The sequence below is a fragment of the Somniosus microcephalus genome, chromosome 2 (genome assembly GCF_052327205.1).
Source record: "Somniosus microcephalus isolate GS21.2 chromosome 2, FLI_Smic_1.0, whole genome shotgun sequence".
Lineage (NCBI taxonomy): Eukaryota > Metazoa > Chordata > Chondrichthyes > Squaliformes > Somniosidae > Somniosus > Somniosus microcephalus.
In genome coordinates, this window is record NC_140988.1 from 237588263 (window position 1) to 237614765 (window position 26503).

Below are 26503 nucleotides of genomic sequence, written 5' to 3' on the forward strand. Positions count from 1 at the left end.
TCGCCCAACCTGTCCAAATTGTACTGGAGTTTCTCTGCATCCTCCTCACAGCACACACACCCACCCAGCTTTGTGTCGACTGCAAACTTGGAGATATTGGCCCAGAAATTCGGGTCGGGGCTTCCCGGGGGTGCAAGCCCCCGATCTGCACTTACCTTGCACGCCAGCCGTTGAGCTCTGGGCCCCCGTGGAATTCCGATCCGGGGCCTGGTCCAGCTGCCGGCACGCAGTGCTTGCGTATCTCAGGGGCGCAGTTAGCTCGATGCATCCCCTGGGATCACGTGGGCCATGGGGAGCCAATCGGAGCAGGGAATGCTCCATTCATAAGTCTGACAGGAAGTGCTGTCAAGAGTTATAAATACTACGGCCCCAAAATAGCACTAAATCTTCAAATAATGTTTTTTTATCACATTTTTTAAATAAACTATAAATTACATGAAATAACTATTTTAAACAATAATTTAAATTTTTGAAAAAAATAATTTTATTTTCTAATGGGGCTAAAAATAAACTTACCTTGCTTTAAAATATTTAAAAATAATAAACCTGTGGAAAAAATGTTTTAATTTTAATTAATTCACCACTTACCTTGTAAAAAGCAGGCCTTACGCCTGCTTTTTATATTTCTAAATTCTGCAGGCGTACCCTCCTGGGAAAACCTGTAAAAGAAAAACCTAAGTTTGATGCACACGCGCAGCCTCTCCCGCGCACGCGTTCGACCTCTGAACCTCTTCGTTCAGAGGAACGGAAGTGCCGGTTTCCCACGCATGCGCAGTGTATGCAGGAAACCGGCACTTCCATTGGGCCTACGAGTGAGTACCCCGTGCGTACTCACCCATGGAGACCCGAATTTCTGGGCCATTACATCTAGTTTCCTCATCTAGATCATTAATATATATTGTGAATAACTGTGGTCCTAGCACCAATCCCTGCGGTACCCCACTAGTCACTGCCTACCACTCGGAAAAAGACCCGTTTATTCCAACTGAAGTCAAGCATAGGTCCCTTGCAGTCAGAATCAGGGGAACAAAGAAATGGCAGACCAATGAAATACATATTTTGGTTCTGTCTTCACACAGGAGGACACAAATAACCTCCCAGAGATGTCGGGGAACATAGGGACTAATGAGGGGGCGGAAATGAAAGAAATCAGTATTTGTAGGGAAATGGTGTTGGGGAACTTGACGGGATTGAAGGCCGATAAATCCCCAGGGCCTGATAATCTACATCCTAGGGTACTTAAGGAAGTGGCCCTGGAGATAGTAGATGCATTGCTGGTCATCTTCCAGAACTCGATAGACTCTGGAACAGTACCCATGGATTGGAGGGTAGCTAATGTTACCCCACTATTCAAAAAAGGTGGTAGAGAAAAAGCGGGGAATTATAGACCGGTAAGCCTAACATTGGTATTGGGGAAAATGCTAGAGTCCATTATAAAAGATGTAATAGCAGAGCACTTGGAAAGCAGTGACAGGATCGGACAAAGTCAACATGGATTTACAAAAGGTAAATCATGCTTGACTAATCTACTGGAATTTTTTGAGGATGTAACTGGTAAAATAGATAAGGGAGAACCAGTGGATGTGGTGTATTTGGACTTTCAGAAAGCTTTCGATAAGGTCCCGCATAAGAGATTAGCATGTAAAGTTAAGGCACATGGGATTGGGGGCAAGGTATTGACTTGAATAGAGAACTGGTTGGCAGATAGAAAGCAAAGAGTTGGAATAAACGGGTCGTTTTCCGAGTGGCAGGCAGTGACTAGTGGGGTACCGCAAGGATCGGTCCTAGGACCCCAGCTGCTCACAATATATATTAATGATCTGGACGAGGGAATTGGATGTAGTATCTCCAAATTTGCAGACGACACAAAGCTGGGTGGGAGGGTATGCTGTGAGGAGGATGTTGTGAAACTCCAGTACGAATTGGACAGGTTGGGTGATTGGGCAGAAACATGGCAAATGCACTATAATGTGGATAAATGTGAGGTTATCCACTTTGGTGGCAAAAACAGGAAGGCAGATTATTATTTGAATGGCAATAGATTGGGAGAAGGGGAAGTGCAAAGAGACCTGGGTGTTCTTGTGCACCAGTCGCTGAAGGTAAGCATGCAGGTGCAGCAGGCGGTTAAGAAGGCAAATGGTATGTTGGCCTTTGTAGCAAGAGGGTTTGAGTACAGGAACAAGGATGTCTTGCTGCAGTTGTACAGGGCCTTGGTGAGACCGCACCTTGAGTATTGTGTGCAGTTTTGGTCGCCTTATCTGAGGAAGGACGTTCTTGCCATGGAAGGAGTGCAGCGAAGACTCACCAGGCTAATACCTGGGATGGCAGGAATGACGTACGAGGAGAGATTGGGTCGATTGGGCTTGTACTCACTGGAGTTTAGAAGATTGAGAGGGGATCTCATCGAAAGATATAAAATTCTGTCAGGCCTGGACAGACTAGATGCAGGAAGGATGTTCCCGATGGCCGGGGAGTCCAGAATTAGGGGTCATAGTCTAAGGATAAGGGGTAAGCCATTTAGGACTGAGATGAGGAGGAATTTCTTCACCCAGAGAGTGGTGAACCTGTGGAATTCTCTACCACAGAAGACAGTGGAGGGCAATTCATTAAATATATTCAAGAAGGAGTTGGATATATTTCTTAAGGCTAAAGGGATCAAGGGATATGGGGAGAAGGCAGGAACGGGGTACTGAATTTGGATGATCAGCCATGATCTCATTGAGTGGCGGAGCTGGCTCGAGGGGCCGAATGGCCTACTCCTGCTCCTATCTTCTATGTTTCTATGTTTCTCTTTGCTTCCTGTCTGCCAAACAGTTCTCTGTCCAATTCAGTACCTTACCCCCAATCCCATGTGCTTTAAGTTTGCACGCTAATGTCTTATGTGGGACCTTATCGAAAGCCTTCTGAAAGTCCAAATACACCACATCCACTGGTTCTCCCTTATCTATTCTACCAGTTACATCCTCAAAAAATTCCAGTAGATTAGTCAAGCATGACGAACCGCATGCGCCCCTGGGATACGTGGGCCTCTGCCCGCGCGTACTTGGAGAGGCCCAGGATCGCAAGCCTCCATACCTCCCAGGCCACCAGGTAAATGAGTAGATTTTTTACAAGTTGGAGGCATCCAGAAGCCTCCGATCGCAAATTTTAGGCCAATACCTTCATAATTTTAAAAAGCTTTATAAAATTTCCTCTTAGTCTTCTAGCTCTCAAGTCTGTCCTCATAACTATAGTTTCTCATTTCTGGTGTACCTACACTGGATGTGCTCTATGGATTTAATGTCCTTTCTATAAAGGCACACCCAAAACTGCATTAACTATAGCCTAACCAATGTTTTGTATATATTTATAATTACCTCTTTACTTTTTTACTCCATGCACCTATTTATAAAACTCAAAATACTATTGGCCTTTTTTATGGCTTTATCAATCGGTACTGCAATTTCATGGAATTATTTGAACCCCTAGGTCTCTGTTTATCCATATCCTTCCATTGAGTGTATACTCCCATTCCTGGTTTTTCCTCCAAAAATGTATTACCTCAAACTTATCCACATTAAACTGCATTTGTCACCTGTTTGCCCATTCTATTTCCATCAGGTTAAATAATTATCTCAAAGAAGTAGAATAATGTAATCTGGATGAAGAGATGGAATTATTAACTTACATTCCAGTTGCAGTGATTATAAAGCATCTATGTTTTCTTTCTTTTTTGAGAGCATAAACCTCATTTTTTACTTAATCCTACATGTTCCCTCCTTGACACACTCTGACTCAGGTGTGCAGGTTGATATGTGACCTGCTTTCAAGCCTCCACCTGTGGACTAATATGTCACTAAATCATCAGTCTCATTCAGAGAAGTGGAAAAGTGGCACACTGGTGCAGTGGGGGTCGTCTTTTGAGGCTGGGATTGAGGTATCTGATATTTAAGTTATTGTGAATAGGTGCAAATTGTATAGAAGTGTTTGGAATTAATTAAAATCTTTGCAACTTGTAGGATATGCAGAATATGACTGTCCATGAATTTGAATATGAGCTAGAAGAGGAGCAGATTCATGTTGCGAATGAACAAAAACATTACAAAATAGCAGAGGAAAAAAGAAAGGAAGAAAAAAGGCCTCATAAGGATCAGGAACAAAGATGCAGCGATGAAGCAAAGAAGCACAAATGGCAGGAAGCAGAACAAAGACATAATGAGTTGGAGGAACAAAAGAGATGGGAAGACGAACAAAAACAGGAAGCTGAAGAAAAAAGAATACGAGAGGAAAAACATAGATGTCGTGAAATGGAGGAGCAAAATTTACATGAAGAACAGAAACGTCGTGAATTGGATGAGCAGAAATTGTACGAGGAAGAGAAGAGATGTCGTGAAATGGAGGAGCAGAAATTGTACGAGGAAGAACAGAGACATTGTGAAATGGAGGAACAAAATAGGGAAGCAGAAAAGCAATATCATGAGATGGTAGAGTTGAAAATGAAGAAAAAGGAGCAAAGATGTGCTGAGGCAGAAGGTCTGAGACAAAGGCAGGAGAAAGAGGAACTGCATTTCCATGCTGCTGAAAACAAACATCTGAATGAAGAAGAGCAAAGAGAACAAGATTTGGAAGTGCAAAAACAACAGAAAGAAGAAAAGAGGCAGCATGATTTGAAGAAACAACAAAGGGGAGAAGACCAGAGGCAAAAGGACAGTGAACTGTTAAATCAAGAAGAGCAAAGACTCCTTGAGGCACAGGAAGAGGAGCAACGTCGAGGGGAACTTAGATGGAAAGAGTTAGATCAAAGACAAACTATGTCAAGGCCATTTTCATTCCAAGTTGCTTCAGGAGAAAAGCAAATTATTTTTCAGAAAGTTAATCTGACCCCTGTGACCCATCCAAGAGAAACAGTTCCTTCTTTAGATGCAAATGACTTACAGTCCTCTCCAAAGTCAAGTAAAGGGCTCTCTTCTTCAATTTATGTTCCTCATACAGCCATTTTGGTTACTGGAGCTCAATTATGTAGTACAGCTGTTGATCTGAAACAGATCAGAGACACTGCCTGCAAATCTTTGCTTGGTTTTTCAGAAGAGAGAAAAACTGCTGATTTGCCACCTGTTGAAAAACCAAATAAATCCAATCATGATATGAGAAGTAGAATTGGTAAATCCAAATTCAATCCAGAACAATCAGTTGACCAGTCAAGATCAACAACTTTAACTGAGTGGGCTACCATTAGGGCTAAAATTCTTAAAAGTTCTGATGAAAGGTTGCAAGAAAAAGATAGAAGGGTCCATGGCAGACTTAGTGACGACTGGACTAACTTCAGAGTTTCCAGTATGCATAGCAGCTTGAGAAAAACGCTATCTGCTAATGCAAAATTTTCAATAACGCCTGCATGGCAGAAATGGGCAGATGGCAATAAACTCAATGATTGTGAGAAAATAAATATCTCTCATGAAACAGAGAAACAAAATATACCTGAGGAAACTGTGTCTGCACGTAATTGTACAATGGACTCTTCTGAATCTAGTAGGTCTTTGACATCTGGAGACATTATACAGGATGTAGCCAAAGACATAAGAGAGGGCTCACATTCAGATAATCATAATATTAGGATAGCAGATGCTGCTGAAGGCTACAAGTTTGCCAAAGATCTTCCATCATTTCTAGTTCCAAGTCTTCCTGCTACACCGAGGAAAGAACGTTCACTGCCGCAAGCTCAACCTTCCTTTAGCAACCAAGCTGCTATGAATTTGATCTCACAAACTGAAGGGGCAATGGATACATCACCATTTGGCATAAAATTACGGAGGACACACTATTCCCTTCGGTTCCACTATGAACAGCAAGGAGAACAAAAAAGGAAGAAGCGATACAGTGCTGGAGATAGTATGGAAGGAATTCCAGCCTTCCTGGCCGCAAAAGAGAAAGAATGTGAATCATACACTGTTTCTGGTAAGCAATGCACTTATAGCAAAGATAATAAGAATAGTAACATTTTGAAAGACAGCTCAAATAACATTTCAGACATTTCACAGACTGGGATTACATATCTAAGTAGTATCGATGTGGCAAAACATGTTAAAAATAAACTTGCTGCACTTTCAAATGAGAAAATTTCATCAAGGCCACAACCATCTCAAAAACCAACTTTAGTGCCCAAGCCTACACAGTTCACTCCACTTCTGTCCCCTCACAATACCTTAAACAAGACAGACTTTATTGAGATTGCAGATCACAAAAACACAATGGCTTCACTTGATTCAAATGTGAGAAAAGAAGATGAGAAGAATGATACCTCAGTACAAACATACAGATTAAAGAAAGAAGAAGAAGAAATAAAAGATAGAAAATCTTTTTTCCCATCCATCAACATTCCATGGAGGGAGAGGTCAGACAAAAAGTCAGACTCCATTAAGAAAGGTAGGCAAAGTGTGAATTTTTTGTAGGTATTTTGGTTTCAGTGTGCTTCGGTAACAGTGGTAGAACATTTTCCTTGCTACAAAGGGTCATGCACTTCAATTCCTCAGGAGCACTGTACTATAAAAAGAAATGAAGGACTTGCATTTATATAGCACCTTTTATGACCTCCCAACGCGCTTTACAACCAGTGTAGTCACTGTTATAGGAAACACGGCAGCCAATTTGCACATAACAAGGTCCCACAAACAGCAATGTGATAATGACCAGATAATGCTCTTCTTCGAAATAGTGCCAAGGGAACTTTTACATCCACCTGAAAGGGCAGATGCAATCTCGGTTTAATGTCACATCCAAAAGATGGCACCTCCGACAGTGCAGCACTCCCTCAGTACTGCACTGGAGTGTCAGCTTAGATTTTGTGCTCAAGTCCCTGGATTGAGACTTGAACCTACAAGTTTTGACTCCGAGACTAGGGTGCTACCAACTGAGCCACAGTTGACTAGATTCCTATTGTTGGAGTTCTGTATCAGGAGCTGTAATAATACTGTTATACAACTTCTCCCATGGAGAACTGGTGTAGGTGCTGGGAACCACTTATGGCCACATTATCATAGCTTGACAGCCATTCTGTTGATCTACAATGGAGAAGCATGCAGGATGTAGATGCATGTAGGTGAACAAAGAAGATTTAGGATAGCAAAATACTGTGGATGCTGGAAATCCAAAATAACAACAGAAAACGCTGGAAAAACTCAGCAGGCCAGGCAGCATCGGTGGAGAGAGAAACAGAGTTAACGTTTCAGGTCGATGACCTTTCGTCAGAACTGGAAAAAAGCAGGAAATGGAAAGCAAGTTTGGTGGCTGGGAAAAGGGGGAGGGGATGAAAGAACAAAAGGGAAGGACAGTGATAGAATAGAAAGCAGGAGAGATTAAGAGACATTGAGAGACATTAAAAGATATTCAAGGCAAGTAAGGTGGAAATGGGACAGGTTAAGGAATAAAGGATGGCTCTAGATGAGGTGTGAATTGCGCTGGCAGAATGACGGACAGCTGAAGGGAGGGAAGAAAAAACAAAAAATGTGGATAAAAAAAAGAAGAAAATATATATATGTGATAGGGGCCGAGGTTATGATCTGAAATTGTTGAACTCTATGTTGAGTCCAGAGGCCTGTAGAGTGCCTAATCGAAAGATGAAGTGCTGTTCCTCGAGCTTACGCAGAGCTTCCGTGGAACAATGCAAGAGGCCGAGGACGGTGAGGTCTGAGTGGGAATGGGGCGGTGAATTAAAGTGACAGGCCGCCGGGAGCTCGGGGTCCCCCTTACGAAGATTTAGGGTTCTAGATAAGTAAGTCATTAAAAGCTATCTGGAAGGTGCAAAAACAATAAAATAGGCTAATGGGATGCTGGGCTACACCACAAAGGTAATAGAATAGCAGCAATGAAATGCTACTGCAAATATACAGAGTGCTAGTCAGATCTTATTTGGAGTGTTCTGTTTTAGGATCCCACCTTAGAAAATATACACCAGCCCTGGAGGGAGTTCAATGACATTTCACCAAGATAAACTGAGTAAACATGTTTTATAGTCCCTTGAAATGAGGAAGTTAGGGGGTGATCTGATTGCGGTGTTTAGAGGAACTGTTAGAATGCTTTAAGATGATTTAAATGGCCGGGTATCCCAGCATCATTTCCCTTCACATTTTTAGTGTCAGAGCAAATGTGGGAGAAAAAGGAACTTGAATCTTGTCTCTATGTATGAACAACAGACAGTTTGGAAACACAAGGGCACAGATTGATAAACACCCAGGAGAAAAAGGCTCATTCACTGATAAGAGACTAGTTGCCAAGACACCACATGCCACAGTAAAAGATAAAGATTGGCTATGTACTTACTGTATTATAAGCAAAGCTTGTAGAATAGAGGCAAAGGCTGAAAAGATTATAAGCGGGGTAAAGACCAAACAATGCAGCCTCAGCTAAACATGTCTACGTAACAGGCCAAGGTTGTATTATAGTATAAGAATAGAACCTGTTTCCCCACAAGGCAGAGAGCATGCTCGAGGTGGTCATGAGTTACGCAGCCACCTAGAGGGCTGCATCTGGTCACGCCATGCCTTAGAAACATGGGATGCCTGTTTCTCTCAGGGGTGGGAGCATTCTTGAGGTAGTCGAAGCCTGGGAACCAGGTTGTATTATTTGCATGTCATTTAATACAATATGGCGACTGTTATCAGTCAATGTATTACAGTTTGTTCTAAAAAACATTCAAGTCTGGAATCATGAGCGGAGTTATTGTTGCCAAACTAATAACCCTTTGTTGCAACACTAACCATGGAGAAATTCCGTTACCAAGATCAAAGAAAACTGATAGGGTGAATAAGGAAAAATTCTCTCTAGTAGAGGAATCCAGAACAAGGGGACATCATTTTAGGATTAGAATTAGCTCAATGGGCAGAAATGGTCTTTTCTGGTGCTATAGAGTCCAGCGACATTAATACATGTGGCAGTGTGGGGAGGGGGGAGGAGGGATGGGACGGGAAAGGGTGTGGTTTGTGATGCCCAATGGGTAACTGTGGTCTGCTGGAGCATGCTTGATTGGTTTTCTGACTCAGGGTTAAATTTCCCAGAGGTTTTTTTCTGAAATGAGCTAAAGTTTTTCTTCCCCCTGCCTTCCCCAAGAATGACCATTAGGAATGGCCGGGGAGAATTCCTTCCCCGGGAATTACCAACAGTATTAGATGGGGAGGGTGGTGCACAAGGTTGCATCATCTGACGGTTAGGGTGATTGTTGATGGGCCTGATGGGCTGTTCTTGCCCTTTTCGATGTATTTTCTTATGCATGCATTCTTATGAATCAAGCTAGTTTAAAATGAATCCAAAAAACTCTTCACACAAGAGGTTGCAAGACTGTGGAATGTACTGCAGAAGGCTATAGATGCAGAATCAACTGAGATGTTTAAAAAGGAGATAGATACTTGGGAAGTAAGGTTATTAAGGGATATAGAGTAAAGACAAAGAATTGGGATTAAAAGATAAAGATCAGACATGGTCTGATGGATCAAATGGCCTACTCCTGGTTCTGTGTTTTTGTACATGTGGTTCACTTTAAAGAGGCATGGTTTTCATGAAAAAATGTTTGGCAAGCCAATTTTCTTTGAGAGAGAAACAAGAGCCAAATGTCACTTTGTCACAATGATGGCACAAACAGGTTATGTAATTATGAGGTAAATTTTTTAATTCACTGCATCAGCAACAGTCTGTCAAACCAGATCGCCTGCCCGCCCATTATAGAACAATCAATGGAATGAAAATCAGGTAGGTTCTATAATTCCTGGGTGATCAGCTCCACCAGACGACTGTGCAGGCGGTGAAGACAAAAATCTATCCCCATGTTTTTAACTTGATTTATGTCACTGTAGTTTATGAAAATGACCCTGTCCCTGGGATCTGGGACAGGTTCAAGGGTAAGACAGACTGGCGGCTGATAATCTTGCACTTCTGGCTCAAGAAATTTCAGGTCAATAGTTTTCAAGAAGAAAAATTTGGCAAATCTTTTCTGATGATGAAAATATTACCAAAATATTTAACCATACCACTTAGGCACGACATTACCATTATGTAAATAATGCATAACTCTTCAAATCTCTCCAAGGTTTCCCCAAACACTTTTCATGAATACAGTGCCTCCAATGTCAAATGAGCACAGTTTGCAATTCCACTGCCTTTCATCAAAGTTTTGGTGTTGGTATGCAAACGAGGTCCACATTGTGAAATGGATCTTGCTGAATCTAGCTGGGTAAATTCACTGACTAGTGGTACACCATGCTGGAAGGGAGCATAGTTTAAAAAAATCTGTTTTCAGTATTGGACAATGCTAGCAAAGCCGCATTTATTGCCGATTCCTCGTTGCCCTGAGAAGGCATTGGTCATTCTCCATGAACTACTGTAGTCCTTGTGGCAGTGGTGCCCCCTCAGTGGTGTTAGATAGTCAATTCCAAGAATTTGACCCAGAGACGATGAAGAAATAGTGATATATGTCCATGTCAGGATGGTGAATGACTTGGAGGGGAACCTTGAGATGATGGTGTTCCCATAACATTGCTGCTCTTGTCCTTCTTGGTGGTAAGGGAAGAGAGGTGCTGTCACAGCAACCTTGGTAATCTGCTGCAGTGCATCCTGTAGATCGTACATACTGCAGCCATGATACGCCAGTAATGATGGGGATGGATATTGAGCCTGATGACAGGGGCACCAAACAAGCAGACTGCTCTGTCCTGAATGAGAGAATTTTTCCTTATTCACCCTATCAGTTGTTGTGGCTGCATCCATCCAGGTGGGTGGTGAGTTTCCAACACACTCCTGACTTGATCCTTGTACATGGTGGAGAGGCTTCGAGGGGTCAGGAGGTGACCATCTCGTTGTACCCAGTCTCTGCCTAGATGTTGTAACCATTGTGTTGATATAGCTGGTCCACTTCATCTTCTGATCTTTGATAGCTTCCACGACGTTGTTGGTGGGGGACTCAGCGATGGCGGTGACACTGAAAGTTAAGGGAAGGTAGCTGGGCCTTTTCTGGTTCGAGATGGTCATTATCTGGCAATTATGTGGTGTGAACGTTACTTGCCATTTGTCAGCCAAAGGCTGGGTGTTAGCCATGTCCTGCTTATGTGGTGAGGATGAGAGAGTGCCAGTTCAAACTGTCACAGGGCGGGAGTGTGTCAGTTCAAACTGTCACAGGACGGGAGTGTGTCAGTTCAAACTGTCACAGGACAGGAGAGTGCCAGTTCAAACGGTCACAGGATGGGAGAGTGCTGGTTCAAACTGCCACAGGACAGGAGAGTGTCAGTTCAAATGGTCACAGGATGGGAGAGTGTCAGTTCAAACTGTCACAGGACAGGAGAGTGCCAGTTCAAACGGTCACAGGATGGGAGAGTGCTGGTTCAAACTGCCACAGGACAGGAGAGTGTCAGTTCAAATGGTCACAGGATGGGAGAGTGTCAGTTCAAACTGTCACAGGACAGGAGTGTGTCAGTTCAAACTGTCACAGGATGGGAGAGCATCAGTTCAAACTGTCACAGGACAGGAGCGTGTCAGTTCAAAATGTCACAGGACGGGAGCGTGTCAGTTCAAACTGTCACAGGACAGGAGAGTGCCAGTTTGTATTGTATGTACCTTTAAGAGAGAACTACTTTTACAGCTCCTGTATACTGTAGTACCGGCAGTGACAACACCTGTATATAAGCCTTGAGCATGCCTCTGTACCCCAGTCTTGAGATTACCCTACTCCAGTAAACATCTGTTGATTGTTCAGTTACAGCATCCGTGTGGTTATTGAAAAACATCATACTCTCAGAATCACGGATCTAACAGTGGTGACGAGTGTCGATTCGAATCTACCTGCAACTCTGCATTTCCCTTCGAGGATTCGCTCCGGGAGGGCGGTGGAAGAAAGTCGAGGCCAGAAACACGGGCGTCGACCACGAGCAACCGCCCAGTCGTCCGGCAGAGAGTGAACATCGCAGGGGTGGCTGTGGAGAGCCGGGCTTGATTCCCCAGCCATGACGATCAGCAATAGACTGACGACAGGTACAGCGCAGACCCTTCCCGGACAGCGGCGGCTGGCGCCGACCGACGGCGGAGAGAAAGCCGAGCAGCATCGACGGGGTAAGACAGAGGGTGAAGCGCACAGGGCGCAGCCGGGGGTTGAAAACCGAGCAGCGTCGAGGAAAAACAAAATGGAGAGAGAGAGGGGAAAACAACAGCCGGGTTCAGGACCGAGTGGCGGAAACGGGAAAGGCGCACAAAAAAAAAAGAACACGCAGAGCACAGCCAGGGCTCAAGGGCTGAACAGTGTCCGCAGGGAGAGCGCGGGAGATGCCATTGAGCCACAGAGAAGAAGGAAGAGCGCGGGAGATGCCATTTTTAGAAGCCGCAGCGGAGAAGAAGGGCGAGCGCGGGAAGGAAGGAAAGTGCGGGAGACGCCATTTTGTGCCAGCGGAGAAGAAGGGGAAGCGCGGGAGACGCCATTTTTGACAGTTAAATCACACCCAGGGATGCAGAAGAGTGGCAGTATCTTTACGTTCGACAATGAAGTCGAAGATTGGGCGACATATGTGGAACGTATTGAGGTGTACTGCAGGGCGAATGAAGTGCCAGATGCTAGGAAAGCACTGGTTTTGTTAAATTCCATGGGTGCAAAAACTTATGGGTTACTGCGAAACCTAATAACCCCAGAGAAGCCTGTGAACAAGAATTTCGAAAGCATAGTAGAAATCCTACAGGACCACTTAAACCCCACACCGCTGCTGATAGCAGAATGATTTAAGTTCCATAAAAGGAACCAACACAAAGACGAAAGCAAAGCTGAGTACTTAACGGAACTGCTCAAGCTATCGAAACACTGCCAGTTTGGAGCGGGACTAGCAGATACGTTAAGGGACAAGTTTGTGTGTGGGCTGCAAAGTGAAGGAACCCAGAAACGGCTTCTATCAGAAAAGGATCTTACGCTGGACAAGGTTTTCAGTATGGCAGTATCACACGAAGCAGCCACAAGGGGCGCTGCAGAGATACAACGGAGACCGCAAGAATATGGCACCAATGAAATGTCCCATGGAACAGGGAAGTGCTATCGCTGCGGCAGAACAACACATGACCAGAAGGATTGTTGGTTCAAGGACCAAGTGTGCAGACAGTGTGGAAAAGCAGGACACATAGCAAGAGTCTGCAGTTCTGGGAAGAAAACCAACAGTAAGAAATCTCCACAGGAGAAGTACAAAAAGGTACACCAGGTGATGGACAGTAGTTCAGACGAACAGAAAAGTGATACAGACTCCGGAAGCAAGGAGCTGGGTTGTCTGAAACTACATAAGGTAACCAAAATGGAGGATCACCAGACTATCTGGGTTACACTCAAGATAGACGGAGTCCAAGTGAAAATGGAATTGGACACAGGATCAGCCCTAACAGTCATAAACCAAAGGGACTACAAGCGGCTATTTTCACATATACCCTTGAAAGCTACAGAGATTGTCTTGAAGACGTACACGGGACAAAAAGTCTACCCCAAAGGAAAAATAAGGGTGAAAGTGATATATAAAGGCCAGGAAATACCTAAAATCGATATATATGTATTGCCAGACGGAGGACCACCACTGCTAGGACATGAATGGGTCCGGAAGATACAATTAGATTGGCATTCCATACAGGCACTGAAGGTTGAGGCCAAAAAGGATGACGACGTCACACTTGGACGACTGTCAAAAATGCTAACTGATGCAAACGAAGTGTTCCAGGAGGGACTCGGAACACTAAAAGGCATAACAGCAATGATTAAAATAGAGGAAAATGCAAGCCCAAAGTTTCTTAAGGCCAGACCAGTGCCTTATGCGATCAGACCAGCTGTCGAAGCAGAGCTGGAAGGGTTGGAACGTTCAGGAGTACTGTCCAAAGTAGACTGGAGCGAGTGGGCTACACCCATCATTCCTGTAATGAAGAGGTCGTTGAGTAATACGCCTGGGGAACCAAAGAAGGTCTGCATCTGTGGGGATTTTAAGGTGACAGTGAACCCAGTCCTTCACACGGTACAATATCCACTTCCACGAATTGAGGATATTTTCGCCTCGCTATCTGGAGGTAAATGCTTCACCAAAATTGATCTAGCCCAGGCGTACTTACAAATGGAGGGAGAAGAAGCCTCAAAACAATACCTTACGATTAACACTCATAAAGGTCTTTATCAATACAACCGTCTGGTGTTTGGGGTAGCATCGGCTCCGGATATTTGGCAAAGGGCGATGGATCAAGTCCTGCAAAGGATTCCAGGGACCCAGTGTTATTTGGACGACATCCTGGTCACGGGCGAAAATGACAGTCATCACCTCGCCAACTTGGAGAAGGTGCTCACCAGATTAAAGGAATATGGGCTACGAGCTAATCGCCACAAGTGCGAGTTTTTCCAGAAGCAGATCTCGTATTGTGGCTACGTCATCGATGAAGAGGGGTTACATAAGTCCCCTGAAAAGATTGAGGCAGTAGTCAAGGCTCCAGCACCGGAAAATGTGTCACAACTGAGGTTGTTCCTCGGGCTGGTAAACTACTACCATAAGTTCTTACCAAATTTGTCCACAGTATTGCACCCACTGAACACCCTACTACAAACAGGGGTACCATGGAAGTGGAATGACGAACGTAGACGAGCTTTCCACAAGTGTAAAGAATTGATCACATCAAAAGAGGTGTTGGCCCATTTCAACCCAGCACTACCAATTCGTTTGGCATGTGATGCATCACCCTATGGTATTGGAGCGGTGCTGTCGCACAAATTCCCAGATGGGTTGGCGAGGCCAGTAGCCTTTGCGTCTCGGCCACTAACCTCAGCCGAGCGCAACTACGCCCAGATTGACAGGGAGGCCCTCAGCCTAGTATGGGGAGTAAAAAAATTCAACCACTATCTGCATGGGCAGAAGTTCACCTTGCTGACTGACCACCAACCACTTGTCTCCATCTTTAATCCTAAGAAGGGCGTTCCAGTAATGACGGCACAACGGTTACAAAGATGGTCCCTGTTTCTAGGTTCTAGGGGCGAATCAATATGAAATAGAATATAAAGGCACGAAACAGCATGGAAACGCTGATGGGCTATCGCGCCTGCCACTGCCTACTGTGGAGGAAGCACCAGCAGTGGACCCTATCGAGATATTTTATTCGTCAATAATTGAACGATTGCCAGTAACTAACGCGGATATAGAGAAGGAGACCCGCAATGATCCGACGCTGTCTCGGGTATATGATTTGACGGTGAGGGGATGGCCAACACATGGCGACTCACTGTTGCCAGCATTCTCATCCAGAAGAGAACAGCTGTCAGTATGCCAGGGGACAGTGATGTGTGGATCCAGAGTGGTGATTCCACCCAAGTTAAGGGAGAGAGTGCTAAAGGAGCTACATGAAGGTCATCTGGGGGGAGTGAAAATGAAAAGCCTTGCTAGGGCTTATGTGTGGTGGCCGGGAATCGATCAACAAATCGAAGACCTAACCAAGAGCTGCTCAGGATGCCAGAGGGTCCAAAATGCACCACCACATGCCCCTCTACACCCATGGGAGTGGCCCTCCTCTCCATGGCAATGGGTGCATATTAATTTTGCTGGTCCATTCATGGACTCAATGTTCTTAATAGCAGTGGATGCTCATTCGAAGTGGCCTGAGGTGATAAAAATGTCCTCAACCACTACAGAGAAAACGATTGCAGTCCTACGGACCATATTTGCCAGAAACGGCTTGCCAGAGCAGCTTTGCTCTGATAATGGACCACAGTTTGTGTCCGAAGAGTTTCAAAAATTTATGAGAAGGAATGGGGTAAGGCATTACACATCCACCCCGTATCATCCAGCCAAAAATGGATTGGCTGAGAGGTTCGTGCAAACCTTTAAAAAGGCGATAAAGGCCACGTGCGACGATGAAATTCCACTACAGCATAAGGTGGACAATTTCTTATTAGCCTACCGAAACGCGACACATGCAGTTACCAACCAGACCCCGGCCATGATGTTCTTTAACCGAAGGTTGCGATCTCGTCTGGACTTGCTTTACCAAATGTGTGAAGAAATGTTGAGGATAAACAATTCCAGCACATCAATGAGAAGCCAACAAGGAGCTTCAATGTAGAACAACCAGTCTTGGCCCGTGACTACCGAACAGAGAAATGGCAACCCGGAACGATATGCACAAGGCAGGGGCCATTAATGTACACAGTGGATGTCGGGGAGAACATTGTGAGACACCATGTTGATCAGATCTTAGCGTCACAGGAACGAGTCAACCCCATGTCTTGCGTACCTGGGGATGAACCCAACATACCGGTAGCATCTACCTCCGAACCAGTAGCAGTGGAACCCGATGAACTAACCGATGAAAAGGGGCCAGAATCGCCTCCGCACCAAGAACAAGAACCTCAGGAAAGGCGCAATCCCGAAAGGATCAGGAAGCCGCCCCAAAGACTGAATCTATAAATGGACTATTGTTGTTTAATGTACATGTTAAAGTGTTAATTGTTATTTGAATATTATGGATACTACTAATCTAAAAGGGGAGGAATTGTAGTGTATGTACCTTTAAGAGAGAACTACTTTTACAGCTCCTGTATACTGTAGTACTGGCAGTGACAACACCTGTATATAAGCCTTGAGCATGCCTCTGTACCCCAGTCTTGAGATTACCCTACTCCAGTAAACATCTGTTGATTGTTCAGTTACAGCATCCGTGTGGTTATTGGAAAACATCATACTCTCAGAATCACGGATCTAACACAGTTCAAACTGTCACAGGACAGGAGAGTGTCAGTTCAAACGGTCACAGGACGGGAGAGTGTCAGTTCAAACTGTCACAGGACAGGAGTGTGTCAGTTCAAACTGTCACAGGATGGGAGAGTGTCAGTTCAAACTGTCACCGGACGGGAGAGTGTCAGTTCAAACTGTCACAGGACGGTAGCGTGTCAGTTCAAACTGTCACAGGACGGGAGAGCATCAGTTCAAACTGTCACAGGACGGGAGAGTGTCAGTTCAAACTGTTACAGGACAGGAGAGTGTCAGTTCAAACTGTCACAGGGCGGGAGTGTGTCAGTTCAAACTGTCACAGGACGGAAGAGAGTCAGTTCAAACTGTCACAGGGTGGGAGAGTGTCAGTTCAAACTGTCACAGGACAGGAGAGTGTCAGTTCAAACTGTCACAGGCCGGGTGAGTGTCAGTTCAAACTGTCACAGGACGGGAGAGTGTCAGTTCAAACTGTCACAGGACGGGAGTTTGTCAGTTCAAACTGTCACAGGACGGGAGAGAGTCAGTTCAAACTGTCACAGGACGGGAGTGTGTCAGTTCAAACTGTCACAGGACAGAGAGCGTCAGTTCAAACTGTCACAGGACGGGAGAGCGTCAGTTCAAACTGTCACAGGACGGGAGAGTGTCAGTTCAAACTGTCACAGGACGGGAGTGTGTCAGTTCAAACTGTCACAGGACGGGAGAGTGTCAGTTCAAACTGTCACAGGACGGGAGAGTGTCAGTTCAAACTGTCACAGGACGGGAGAGTGTCAGTTCAAACTGTCACAGGACGGGAGCGTGTCAGTTCAAACTGTCACAGGACAGGAGAGCGTCAGTTCAAACTGTCACAGGACGGGAGAGTGTCAGTTCAAACTGTCACAGGACAGGAGAGTGTCAGTTCAAACTGTCACAGTACAGGAGAGTGTCAGTTCAAACTGTCACAGGACGGGAGAGTGTCAGTTCAAACTGTCACAGGGCAGGAGAGTGTCAGTTCAAACTGTCACAGGACGGGAGAGCGTCAGTTCAAACTGTCACAGGACGGGAGCGTGTCAGTTCAAACTGTCACAGGATGGGAGAGTGTCAGTTCAAACTGTCACAGGATGGGAGAGTGTCAGTTCAAACTGTCACAGGATGGGAGTGTGTCAGTTCAAACTGTCACAGGACGGGAGAGTGTCAGTTCAAACTGTCACAGGACGGGAGAGTGTCAGTTCAAACTGTCACAGGACGGGAGAGTGTCAGTTCAAACTGTCACAGGACGGGAGCGTGTCAGTTCAAACTGTCACAGGACAGGAGAGCGTCAGTTCAAACTGTCACAGGACAGGAGTGTGTCAGTTCAAACTGTCACAGGACAGGAGAGCGTCAGTTCAAACTGTCACAGGACAGGAGTGTGTCAGTTCAAACTGTCACAGGACGGGAGAGTGTCAGTTCAAACTGTCACAGGACGGGAGAGTGTCAGTTCAAACTGTCACAGGACGGGAGAGCGTCAGTTCAAACTGTCGCAGGACGGGAGTGTGTCAATTCAAACTGTCACAGGACGGGAGTGTGTCAGTTCAAACTGTCACAGGACGGGAGAGTGTCAGTTCAAACTGTCACAGGACAGGAGAGCGTCAGTTCAAACTGTCACAGGACAGGAGTGTGTCAGTTCAAACTGTCACAGGACGGGAGAGTGTCAGTTCAAACTGTCACAGGACGGGAGAGTGTCAGTTCAAACTGTCACAGGACAGGAGTGTGTCAGTTCAAACTGTCACAGGATGGGAGTGTGTCAGTTCAAACTGTCACAGGACAGGAGAGTGTCAGTTCAAACTGTCACAGGACGGGAGAGTGTCAGTTCAAACTGTCACAGGACGGGAGTGTGTCAGTTCAAACTGTCACAGGACGGGAGAGTGTCAGTTCAAAATGTCACAGGACGGGAGAGCGTCAGTTCAAACTGTCACAGGACGGGAGAGTGTCAGTTCAAACTGTCACAGGACAGGAGAGTGTCAGTTCAAACTGTCACAGGACGGGAGAGTGTCAGTTCAAACTGTCACAGGACAGTAGAGTGTCAGTTCAAACTGTCACAGGACGGGAGAGCGTCAGTTCAAACTGTCACAGGACGGGAGAGTGTCAGTTCAAACTGTCACAGGACGGGAGTGTGTCAGTTCAAACTGTCACAGGACAGGAGAGTGTCAGCTCAAACTGTCACAGGACGGGTGAGTGTCAGTTCAAACTGTCACAGGACGGGAGAGCGTCAGTTCAAACTGTCACAGGACGGATGAGTGTCAGTTCAAACGGTCACAGGACGGGAGAGTGTCAGTTCAAACTGTCACAGGACGGGAGTGTGTCAGTTCAAACTGTCACAGGACGGGAGAGTGTCAGTTCAAACTGTCACAGGACGGGAGTGTGTCAATTCAAACTGTCACAGGACGGGAGAGCGTCAGTTCAAACTGTCACAGGACGGGAGTGTGTCAGTTCAAACTGTCACAGGCCGGGAGCGTGTCAGTTCAAACTGTCACAGTACAGGAGAGTGTCAGTTCAAACTGTCACAGGACGGGAGAGTGTCAGTTCAAACTGTCACAGGACGGGAGAGCGTCAGTTCAAACTGTCACAGGACAGGAGAGTGTCAGTTCAAACTGTCACAGGACGGGAGCGTGTCAGTTCAAACTGTCACAGGACAGGAGAGTGTCAGTTCAAACTGTCACAGGATGGGAGCGTGTCAGTTCAAACTGTCACAGGACAGGAGAGTGTCAGTTCAAACTGTCACAGGACGGGAGCGTGTCAGTTCAAATTGTCACAGGACGGGAGAGTGTCAGTTCAAACTGTCACAGGAAGAGAGAGAGTCAGTTTAAACTGTCACAGGACGGGTTCCCCCTGGAATACCCCTCAGCTCCGCTCCATTAAGTTCAAGGGATGCAGACTTTGTAAGGGGGGGGGTTGGTTTGGCGTTTTTGCCTGGTCAGTCAGCCGTGTGTCTGAGCTGTTCCAGCCCCGTGCAGTTCGAATCGCTTCCCCTTTGGTTCTGACCGCCGGACTTATTTCAGTAGCGATATAGACAAAATGAGACCAGTGGTTTGTTGCAAAGAAAACCAATGTTTTATTGAAATAAAGAATAAATTGCTATACAGTGAAAATAATTATGAATACAGCACACTTTTACTTAACGGGGATGAGAAAAGACGGACACATCGAGGGAAAATTGACTAAAATGACAATTTAACAAAATTCCCCTTTAGTTCCCACCCCTTATACCTATCTAGGTTGCCTTGTAATGGGCCAGAAAGTTTATGCTACCAGTCTATGATGTTGAAACGCCTGCTCCATGCCCTGCGGTCTGCCTTGGATTTTTCACCGCCCGAAGTAGAGATACCCCAGTAATTCAAAAGTAACTGCTGGTATTCCACTTCTTTGGGTGGGCTGTGACAGTCCTCTTGAAGGCAGGGCACTGGAGGCGAGGCGGTAGAGAGAGAGAATGGCTTCCTGAGGGGCTACCTTTATACCCCATTGGGAGCCTTTACCTTCGCGCCCAAATCTGGATGTATCTGGGTTACACAAAAGGGACCGATCTGGCCCCATTGACCATAATGGGTTTGAATGCGGCTATAATGCGTTTCCCATTCGTTTAACTGGTTTGTGAATGGAGCTGTCCCAGTTTGAAATGTCTCGCTGGTTTCTTGAGTGCTAGGTAAACAGTACTTGAGTGCTAGTGTAAACAATCCTTTGTCCTGTGGTTACAGCCCAACCGCAACTTGATTGACAGCAACCACTTAAGCCCTTGAGTCAACACTGCTGAGGGCTTGTGTAAACAGAGTCCTTTGTTCCGTGTTGAAACTTCCTAACCACAGTTGATTGACAACTTCAAGTACTTAAGTACTCAGAAGCTGGGGTTTTTTTCAATCCTTTCGTCAGCCAGTGCTGGGAGATCCCCCTTTCATATTCATACAGGCTGTCTTTCTCTTTTGCCACGGGGCCGGCTACAGCCATCTTTGATGTCCTGGGTTTTTAAAGTACATTTCAACCAGGTTTTCTTTAATCAAATAATCTTTGGGGGCTGCCGAAATTTTGTGGACCTTACAACTTGAAAGTCTTTGGCGGACAATTGGTCGAATCATCCATCACCAGATTTGGCTAGATCATATAAAGCACTACCAGGTCCTGCTCTCATCACTAAAACCATCCACTATTCTAAGAACATCTAGGATGGCAAAAATAACACCGGGCTTCTCTTCACCACTAACCATCTCCTCAAGCCACCCTCCCCTGCCTCCTCCTCCTTCACCTCCAACAGGAGGAGCTCATGGACTGCTTTGTTAAAATGATCAACAACATCCATTCAACTGCTTCTGCTTTCAATTCCCTCCCTTCCCCAAACCCACTGGACCTTACTTCCTCTCCATTTTCCCTCTGCCCTAACCCTAAATTGCATATTTATCTAATTTCTCTCCTATCTCCCCTCTTGCCCTTTCCAAGCTCATCTTATCAATGAGACCGACCTCCTGCTCTCTCGACCCTATTCCTACTAAATTGCTGACCAACCAACTTTCCTTCTTGGCTCCCAAATTAGCAGATATTGTTAATGGTTCTCTCGCCGCAGGTACTGTCCCCCTCTCCTTCGAATCTGCCGTCATCAAAAAAACAACCCTTGACCCCTCCATCCTTGCAAACTATCACCCCATCTCCAACCTCCCTTTCCTCTCGAAAGTTCTTGAACGTGTTGTCGCCTCCCAAATCCATGCCCATCTTTCCCAGAACTCCTTGTTTGAATCCCTCCAATCAGGCTTCCGCCTCTGCCACAGTACCGAAACTGCTCTTACCAAGGTCACAAATTACATCCTGATTGACTGCGACAAAGCCATTGCCTTCAGTTCATGCCACAAACTCCATTCCCTTTTCACTGATTTGATCACTCTTCCCAGCAACTATCTAAGGCTGACCAAGTCTGTTCGCAACCTTCGTGTCATAGTTGATCACGAATTGAGCTTCCTACCTGATATCCATTTTATCACTAAGATTGCCCATTTCTACCCTCGTAATATCCCCCAACTCCACCCTTACCTCAACTTATCTGCTGCTGAAACCCTCATCCATGCCTTTATCCTCGAGGCTTGACTATTCCAATGCACTCCTGGCTGGCCTCCCTAGTTACACCCTCCATAAACTTAAGGTCATTCAAAACTCTGCTGCCCGTGTGCTAACTTGCACCAAGTCTCGCTCACCCATCTCCCCTGTGCTTGCTAACCTACATTGGCTCCCAGTTAAGCAACATCTCAATTTTAAAATTCTCATCCTTGTTTTCAAATCCCTCCATGGCCTCGCCCCTCCTTATCTCTGTAATCTCCTCCAGCCTTATAATCCCCATGACCTCTGCGCACTGCCTATTCTGGCTTTTTGAACATCCCCGATTTTAAATGCTCCACCATTGGCGGTCGTGCCTTCAGCTGCCTAGATCCTAAGCTCTGCAATTCCCTCCCTAAATCTCTCTGCCTCTCCACTTCTCTTTTCTCCTTTAAGACGCTCCTTAAAACCTACCTCTTCAACCAAGCTTTTGGTCATCTGCCCTAACATCTCCTTATATGGCTCAGCATCAAAGTTTTTTTTTTGATAACACTCCTGTGAACCACCTTGGGATGTTTTATTACGTTAAAGGCGCTATAGAAATATAAGTTGTTGTTACTGTGGACTGGCAAGGGTTGTTTCATTATCAAAGGAGTTGTGACCACTCTGGAATCATCAGTGGACAGCCTCACTCCTGAGCTTACAATGGAGGGAAGGTCATTGATGAAGCAATTGAAGATGGTTGGGCCGAGGACACTGCAGTGAAGTCTTGGGACTGCGATGACTGGCCTCCAACAAGCACAACCATCCTCGTTTGCATCAGGTATGACAATAGGTTGGAGAATCAGCGCTATAATGTTGCTGGCGTATCCTCCACCTGTGCATCCATTGACTGTGGTTGGATTGGTCTAGGACTGGTAAAGGATTTAGGCCTAGAAATTCAGTATAGCCACGTTTGGGGCGCTACAGCATGGCGTTCGCTAACTTTTGCGCCCGGCGCAACTTAGCGCCACCTTCGCCGATATTCAGTTGCATCGCCTCAAGAGGTTGCTGCTGCGCTAAAGCAGGCGATGCACGACTATCATTAGGCGCTAAGCCGGCGATCCGGGGCGCAAACACCGAAGGCGGGCACAGCGCAGGTGCGGCGAGTTGCTCATTGAGGGCAGACAGTCAGGTGCCAGTCAGCACTTAAAGGGGGAGGGTGGAATTGCTTGGCTGCCATGCCCTGCACACTGCAGCCCTAAGGCAAGGCCTGAACACTGCTTCTGGAACAGCTCCACGCCCAGGAGAATGGAGAAGGCCAGGGAGAGAGCGCAGCGCTTCGGCGAGGGTGACCTGAGGCTGCTGGTTGGCGCAGTGGACCACAGGCACCATATCCTCTTCCCTGAGGGTGGCAGGAGGCCGCTGCCCGCCGAATATCGGAAAGCATGGAGGGATGTGGCAAACCGGGTCACGTCCAACCGGAAAAAATTCAACGACCTCACTCGGGTTGTCAGGGTGAGTACCCTTTCCAGTATCCTCCTCATCCCTGCATGTGCACCTCACTTTATGGCCAAACAGGTCTGAAAGCCCTAATGGCCAGCCCTCATCCAGCAGCTATGGGACTGTCATGAAAAGCACTTGCGCAATCAGGACTTTAGACACTGTCAGGGCTATTCGACCATGGGAGGCAGTGCGGGCAAGATCAGGGCTTGACACTGTACTTAGAGGCGGTCCTTTCTCTTGCAGGCCAAGCTGGCACATAACAGAAGACAGCAGCGACAGACCGGGGGAGGCCGTCCTGACCTGAAACAGCTGAGCGACCTCGAGCAGCGAGTGGAGCGGATCATGGCAGGCCGGCTGAGTGGCCCCGTCATCACTGGAGATGCTGACCCTGCTCTGGGCACCAATGGTAAGGTCATCACCTTTTTGACCTCTCCCTTTCCACTTGCGCCTCACACCAGCATCCTTTGCCACTATCGAACCAATGCAGTGCACAGCAGCACTCATGCCGCCCTGTCCTCACTCTAAAGCAACTCTTGTGCCTCCCTGCTTTCAGATGGTGACTCGCCAGGTGAGGAGGTGGCCCCTCAAGCTGGCACTGTGTCCGAGTCAGACATAGAGGAGGAGGAAGAGGAAGCCAGCCCATCAGGGACACCCTCAGCCGAGGCAGCCCATGGCCATGATGGTGACACGTCTTCCCTGGAGGGGAGCAGGGGGGGAAGGGTCGGAGGATAGTGAAGCTCCGGGGACCAGCGGGCTGCAGCAACGCGGGAGGGGTGGGGAAGCTCGGCGGCCTTCTCCCCGGAGGGTGAGTGCGGCCTCCAGTCCTGCTACGGTGAGCACAGAGGAGGTGCGGCTCCTAGCGGAAATGGGCGCCCAGGCTGAGCGCAGGCACACTGAGCTCATGGCTGCAGTGGCAAGGATGCCTGACTCCATAGAGTCACTGGCAAGGAGTGTGCAGGAATTCGGGGCAGCACAGGCCAGGAGTCTGCAACAATTCAGTGCAGCACAGGCCAGGAGTCTGCAGGACATCGCGGCAGCACAGGCTAGGAGTCAGCAGGACTTCGCTGCTTCACAGGCGGCTTCTAGCCAAGTGCTCAGTCGTGCCGTGCATTCACTGGCTGCTGTCATGCAGACACAGACCAGGGCCACACGGGCACTAACTGCTGCCACACTCGCTGGATCGGCCAGGCATCGCCGGGGCACTCACTGTGCCGCAGCAGCCCAGCAGTCTGTGCCTCAGCAGATTGCTGCGCATGCTGCAGTGCTGGCCCGTGCGCATGCCAATGTATCAGCCGACCAGGGAGTGCCTGTGATCTGTCAGGTTGGCAGCATTCCTGCAGCCAACACTGTCACTCCTCCATTGCAGCTGCCACCAGCTGTTGGACAGACTGCTGCCGCCCAAGCAGAGTTGGAGCAGTCAGCAGCCGGCCCCTCCAGGCCCAGAGCTGGTCCAGGCCGACCCCCAAGGGCATCTGCCGCCTCACCATCTGACCCTCAGCAGCCTTCCCCCAGCCTTGCTGCAGCCACTGGGGTCCCATTGAGGAGGAGCTGCAGGGCGGGTAGGGGCCAGTCACGGAAGCGAAACGGATCACCCTCGCAGGGGAAAAAGTAGAAGGTGTGGCCAAATGTTTTGTTTTACTTATAAAAGCCGAGACTGGTGTATTTGTTTCATATTTAAAGGCCGAGACTGGTGTATTTGTTTCATATTTAAAGGCCGAGACTGGTCTATTTGTTTTACTTGTAAAGGCCGAGACTGGTGTATTTGTGTTTTTGGGGGGGGTTTCTCTCCATTAGTTTGTCATGTGGGAAGGGCACAGAGGTATCATAGTAAAAAAAATTCTTAAATCGCACTGTCCATGCTTTCTTTTGGAAGTCCTGGTTGCCCTGCTCGGCTGAGGGCTTGTGGAGCGGCTACATTCATCTTCTGCCATTGGCACAAGCCATTCCCTGAGAGGGGGCCTAGAACCAACTTGCAATAAGCCGCCGACGGGCAGCCCTTGCACTTTCTGCCTCCCTCCTGTGCTGGTCCTCCTCCTCCTCCTCCTCCTCCTCCTCTGGTGGTCCTCCAATGTCTGCTGGCAGTGGCTGAGTCCTGTGGATAGCCAGGTTGTGCAGCATACAGCACACGACAACGAAATGGGAGACTTGCTCAGGCGAGTACTGTAGGGCTCCTCCGGAACAATCCAGACAGTGGAACCGTTGCTTCAGCACGCCGATTGTTTGCTCAATGATGTTCCTGGTTGCTTGATGGCTGTCATTGTATCCCTCTTCAGCAGGGGTGCTGGGCGCACGGAGCGGGGTCATCAGCCAGGTGCACAAAGGATAGCCTTTGTCCCCGAGAAGCCATCCTCGTGGGTGAGGCTGGGCCTCGAACATGTCTGCCACAGAAGTCTGGCGCAGGATGAAGGCATCGTGGCTGCTGCCTGGAAAGTGGGCATTGACAGCTAGGATGAGCTGCCTGTGGTCACACACCAACTGCACGTTGAGCGAATGGTAGCCCTTCCAGTTGCGGTAATCCTCGCCATTCTCTAGAGGTGCCCGCAAAGCCACATGCGTGCAGTCAATGGCGCCCTGCACCATGGGGAAGCCCGCTAATGCTGCAAAGCCCATTGCACGCTCTTGCTGCTTGTCAACGGTCATGGGGAAGGAGATGAACTGACGTCTCCTTCTGAAAAGGGCATTGGTCACCTGGCGGATGCAGCAATGTACCGCAAACTGGGAGATGTTGGAAATGTCCCCAGTAGCGGATTGGAAGGAGCCCGTGGCATAGAAGTTGAGAGCCACCGTCACCTTCACTGCCACCGAGAGAGACGTCCTGCTCCTCAGCTGTGGCTGCAGATCTCCGCAAAGCAGGTGGCAGATCTCAGTGACCACCGCCCTTCTGAATCGCAGCCTCCGAACACACTGCTCCTCAGACATGTTCAGATATGAGAACTGCTGGCGGTATACCCTGGGTGGGTAAGGCCTCCTTTGTCGACGCCTGTTGCCCCTTCTCCATCTGGCCATGACTGGCACGGCGTCTCTGAGCCCTTTGAATGCAATGGAGAAGCCCAACGTTTCCACCCATTGCAGCCCCCATTATATGTTTCCAATCAATGCTATGACTCTGAAGTTAAAGACAAGTGCAAAGCTATGGCCTGAAGCCACAAGTACCTGTGCGAGTGTTGAGCCAAACCAGAAAGCTCTCTACCTTTGTCTCTCTCCAAAGATCCGTCTCTCACAAAGAAGGAGTGGTGCAAAATGGCTGTCATTTATACTGCAGGAGGAGTGCCCTTTAATTA

General features: G+C 47.3%; 1 protein-coding gene across 3 annotated transcripts in view; it reads left to right on the top strand.

Annotated features, from left to right (window-relative positions):
* cracd (capping protein inhibiting regulator of actin dynamics) overlaps nt 1-26503 on the top strand; it is a 114659-nt gene that overhangs the window by 60676 nt on the left and 27480 nt on the right. For 2 of the 3 annotated variants that reach the window (XM_085970406.1, XM_085970397.1), the window contains exon 6: nt 3999-6402. In XM_085970406.1, coding sequence (XP_085826532.1) covers nt 3999-6402 — 2404 coding nt within the window. The remainder of the gene's footprint in view (nt 1-3998; nt 6403-26503) is intronic. The other variant, XM_085970414.1, reaches the window with a different exon arrangement.